The sequence below is a fragment of the Otolemur garnettii genome, unplaced genomic scaffold (assembly GCF_000181295.1).
Source record: "Otolemur garnettii isolate 467f Iridium unplaced genomic scaffold, OtoGar3 scaffold00027, whole genome shotgun sequence".
NCBI lineage: Eukaryota > Metazoa > Chordata > Mammalia > Primates > Galagidae > Otolemur > Otolemur garnettii.
This window is the reverse complement of record NW_003852422.1, coordinates 7809678-7814212: the sequence shown is the minus strand read 5'-3', so window position 1 is coordinate 7814212 and position 4535 is coordinate 7809678. Positions and strand designations below refer to the sequence as shown.

At 41.4% G+C, this 4535-nt stretch overlaps 1 protein-coding gene across 1 annotated transcript in view; it reads right to left on the bottom strand.

Moving 5' to 3' along the window:
• Positions 1 to 425: 425 nt before the first annotated feature.
• Positions 426 to 4535, bottom strand: part of CD226 (CD226 molecule) — a 59413-nt gene continuing 55303 nt past the window's right edge. The window contains exons 5-6 of the mRNA XM_003788458.3: positions 3043 to 3100; positions 426 to 591 (exon numbers count right to left, since the gene is read on the bottom strand). Coding sequence (XP_003788506.3) covers positions 478 to 591; positions 3043 to 3100 — 172 coding nt within the window. The 3' untranslated portion in view covers positions 426 to 477. The remainder of the gene's footprint in view (positions 592 to 3042; positions 3101 to 4535) is intronic.

Genomic DNA, 4535 nt, shown 5'->3' with positions numbered 1-4535 from the left:
AGAAAAATAACCTAAATTGTTTGCTTCAATCAATCTCTGTACCAGACAGAAATGAGGATGCACAAATTGCCAAGAGTTATTGGCAGCCATCTTGACAACGTGAGGGGAAATCTCCCATGAGAGTCGGGCCAACACCAGGGATGTGGCTCCAGCCCCGTGGAGGGGGATCCAGAAACTGTTTATTCTCATACTTAATTCTAGACACAACATTAAAGCCCTGGTAAATAGCTTAATCTCCCCTGGATTGTTCCATTACATGATTTAGTTAAGTTTCCTTTTATGTGTGTGCTAATGAGGGTCATGTTTTCCAAAACATTTCTGTTAAGAATGTTCTCTAGGTAATTTCAGATTTTTCCTACCAAATGAAATAAATTCACTCAACCCATATCAAAGGTAGACACCAGGTAGCGGGAAGAAACCGCATAAAATTCCAGGTACATAATAGTCATTGTTAATCTGCTCACATGAAGGAAAAGCTTAGACTCTAGTCTTTGGCCTGCGAGAGAAGGTTGGGTAGTTCACGTAAACGTCCTCTCTTGTGTCATCTGTGGGTGGACTGGCAGAGACAGGACTTCTACAGTTGTTGGGTGCCTAGAAAAAAAAACAGCAGAGGATTTCAATAATTCCCTGCATTTCAGCAGCCAACAAAGACATTTCAAAACATACATCTCACCCCAATTCAACCATGATACAGGTCAAATTTCCATCATAATTAATTTCATAAAATATTCTCTTCATCGTCTTGAACTCTGGTTAGAAATCACATTCTTGGTTTGCAGGACTCTGAGTGAGATGCAAGAGAAACCTAAATTATCACTTGCTATATCGTGTCATGAGTTACCTGTTTCATTATAGAACCCCCTCTCGTAATATTAGTCTATTTTGATAAGAATGATCATTTTCATTTTTATATGGAAATTCCAGTAGCATTTCCCTACAGTGAGTAGCCATTGATGTCTGTTGAATGAACGCCTTAATAAATAAATATTTTTTAAAAGTACATAGTGTTCTAGCTTTAAAATAACAAGGGGCTGAATCTAATAAAAGAAGTTAACAAAACATTCACTTTCAAGATGATTGTAATTCAAGTGCCATAATGATATAGGCTATCTTTAAAAAGAAACAGAATATAGTTCTAACTTCCTTATCTGACAGTCCAACCAATTACCATTTTAAACCATCCTTCACAACCTCATTAATTCACAAAAGCCTAAAAAGGTTGGATAGCTAGGGTAGACAGTTGCCAAGTTCCCTTCTGCTCCAAAATTCACAGCAATTAAATTGGCACTGAATTGACTTGAGTAGACACAGGGCTATATGAGGATGGGACTCCCCAAACTGTACGTGACAGAGCCCCACGTTACTGCTTGCTGAAGCAACTGATGGCACAGTGTGATCCTTCTTCATTCTGTAGTTGGTTCTGAGAAATAAGCAATGGTTTAGCCACCCCCCCCAAAAATTGTTTGTGTAAAAGTAGTCAATTAAAAAAAAAAAAACAAGGTAAACTGGTAGATTATTAGGAAGTCTGAAGCAAATATATTGGATTATCCAAAACTTGTTAGTACTTGACTTTGGGGGCCATGCAGAATTCAATTGCAAATGATTAAATTGAAGACAGGTTGATGTGCCTTTGAATGGATTCGAGGACAAGTCTGTCTTTGTTTGGCCAGTATAACAGACTACTGGGGACTGAGAGACTTAAATAACAATCGTTCAGTCCTTGCAGTCCTGGAGGCTGGGAGGCGCTGTCTGGTACACAGGAGGCTGACTTGCGGCTGTGTCCTCACACAGCAGAGAGGACAGACTCTGTCTCTTCTTACTAATCCCATTTCCTGAGGGCTCCCCCTGCAGGACTTCACCTCCCAAAGTTCCTACCTCCTTAGACCATCACAAGAGGGGGTAGGATTTCAACACAGGAATTTTGAGAAGACATACACATTCAATCAATAGTAATGTTTTGTTGTAAAATTTGATAAACAAAATATGTGTTGAAGATAGAGGTTTGCCCTAAAACGGAGATACTGATCATGAATGTAAGCGTCCCTCTCACGCGCAGACCCTAAAGGGGGTTTCTCCTCTTTCTACTTAAACAAGTAGAGGACAGAGGAACGTAGAATGAGGAGGAAAATTTTATAGTTCCTCAAACTTCTGCAGCTCATAAGATGTTCTTTAGCTTTGTAATCTAAACTGAATATCCATTCACTAATAAATTGACTTTAAATGTAGTGGTAATAATGAATATCACAGGTTACATCCTTCTATATGCTTGCTGTATTTAGGGGTCTTTCATGTAGCCTGACTTAATTTAACCCTCAAAATAATCTAATGACATAAAAATATTATTATTCCCTCTGTGGGTTAGTTTTCCTGCAAAATTCACGTCCTTCCCAGCACTTCATAATGTGACCTTCTTTGGAAATAGGAGCCTTGTAGCAGAAATGAGTTATACGGAGGTTGTACTGGATAAGTTGGGCCTTTAGTCCAGTGTGATTGGTGACCTTGTTAGAAAAGGAACACAGACACTGCACACAGGGAGGACGTCTTGTGTAGGCAGAGGCTGTAGGGATGCGTCTGCAGCCAATGGCCATCAGCAGCCAGCAGACACCAGGAGGGACACATGGAATGGGTTCTCATCCCAAGAAGGAACCAATCCTTCTGACAACTTTTTGTAGACTCCAGAATTGTGAAAGAATAAATTTCTGCTGTTTTAGGCCATTCGGTTTGTGGTAATTTGTCATGGCAGTCCTAGGAAATGAATAAAGATTTGGGGAAGGCATCGCGTTGAGTGCTCTCACATCAGAGTAACTGGCCTTTCATTTGTAGCAACATAAAACTCTTAGTTCCCAGGGTATTAAAAATAGGAGAATAGTTCAGAACACAACTTACCCCAAATTAGCTGATGCTTAAATTATAGGCAACTGCATGACCATATTATTGAAAGGAACATAAAAAATAAGATTGTCAACTGCAAAACAGACTGCTTTTACAAGTCATTTTTAAGTCATAGAAGGAAAAAAAAATGACAGTTCCAGGCAAACTCACCTTTTTCTGTGTATCCCAGGGCTCTGTAAATAGGTCTCTTTTGTGTCTCTTCCTCCTTCTGGAAGGCATAGTCAGGAGAGGATAGGAAGATGTGATACTCCAGCACTAGTTACTATTTCAAGCCCTCTATACCTCGCCGAATCCCCAGCCCCCCACGCATGTACTACACGTGTTGAAGTAGCCATCTGCCACTGCTCTGTGCACACTTACCAGGATTCTGCTGACCTAACTCTTCCCATTCCCACCTTCTCCAGTGTTTGCAGATAGTGAGGGCAAGTACGTGAACACCCAGGCAGGGTGCGTTAGTAATTCACCTCCGTGATTCAACTAAACAAAGTTTATAGCAGGTTATTATATACATGGCTTACAGCCCAGCCTTCCCAAGTAACCTTGGACTTAGACATTTTCATTAATTAAAACTTTTAAATGTCAACAATGTAACTTCTTGGATGACAATGATGATGTAATTAAGCTGTATAAAATCTTCCAAGTATTATTCCTATTCACCTGTATGGATTATTTCATTCAGATTTCATCAAACTCTATATTTAACAGATTAGGAAACTGAGGTTTAAAGAGAAAGAATAACTTGCCCAGAATCAGGCCGTCGGCAAGTGGCAGCCTCAGGGTTTAACCCCACAGACCTCCCTTTTGACTACTGGGCCCTATGACTTCTGGAGTCACTTCACTGTGTCTAAACGAACCAAGTGGAACCATGTTGGTCAATAAACTCCCCACAGGTCCAATGAAATCCATAAACTCTTCCCTTCAGGAGGACGCTTAAAAGAGGACATACAAGAGAAAAAGAAAAGCAGCCACTGTAATGGAATGAAATAGATAAAATATCTTATACCAATTATATGAAACTAGTTATTATGAGAAGATGGTGACTAACTTTTCATTTATCTCCCTAAAGAAAACATTCTTGGCTGGATGTGGTGGCTCACGCCTATAATCCTTGCACTCTAGGAGGTCCAGGCAGGTGATTGCTTGAGCTCAGGAGTTCAAGACCAGCCTGAGCAGGAGTGAGACCCTATCTCTATTAAAAATAGAAAAATTAGACCTGGTGGCACACACTTGAAGTGCCAGCTATTCCTGGGGCTGAGACAGGAGAACCCTTGAGACCAGGAGGTTGAGGTTGCTGTGAGCTAGGCTGAGGTCACGCGTACTCTAGCCTGGGGCAACAGAGTAAGACTTTGTCTCAATAAAAGGAAGAAAAGATTCTTACTGAACAACAGAGGTGATGGGTTAGATGCAAAAATGTCAAGGTCTTTTGCTAAGATGAGGTGGAGAAGAGTTCCTCCTCTGCTCAGGGCAGGGCATGCAGGTGATGGGTACTGACTCTGCTCAGGGCAGGCCACGCAGGTGATGGGTACTGACTCTGCTCAGGGTAGGGCACGCAGGTGATGGGTACTGACTCTGCTCAGGGCAGGGCACGCAGGTGATGGGTACTGACTCTGCTCAGGGCGGGGCACGCAGGTGATGGGTACTGA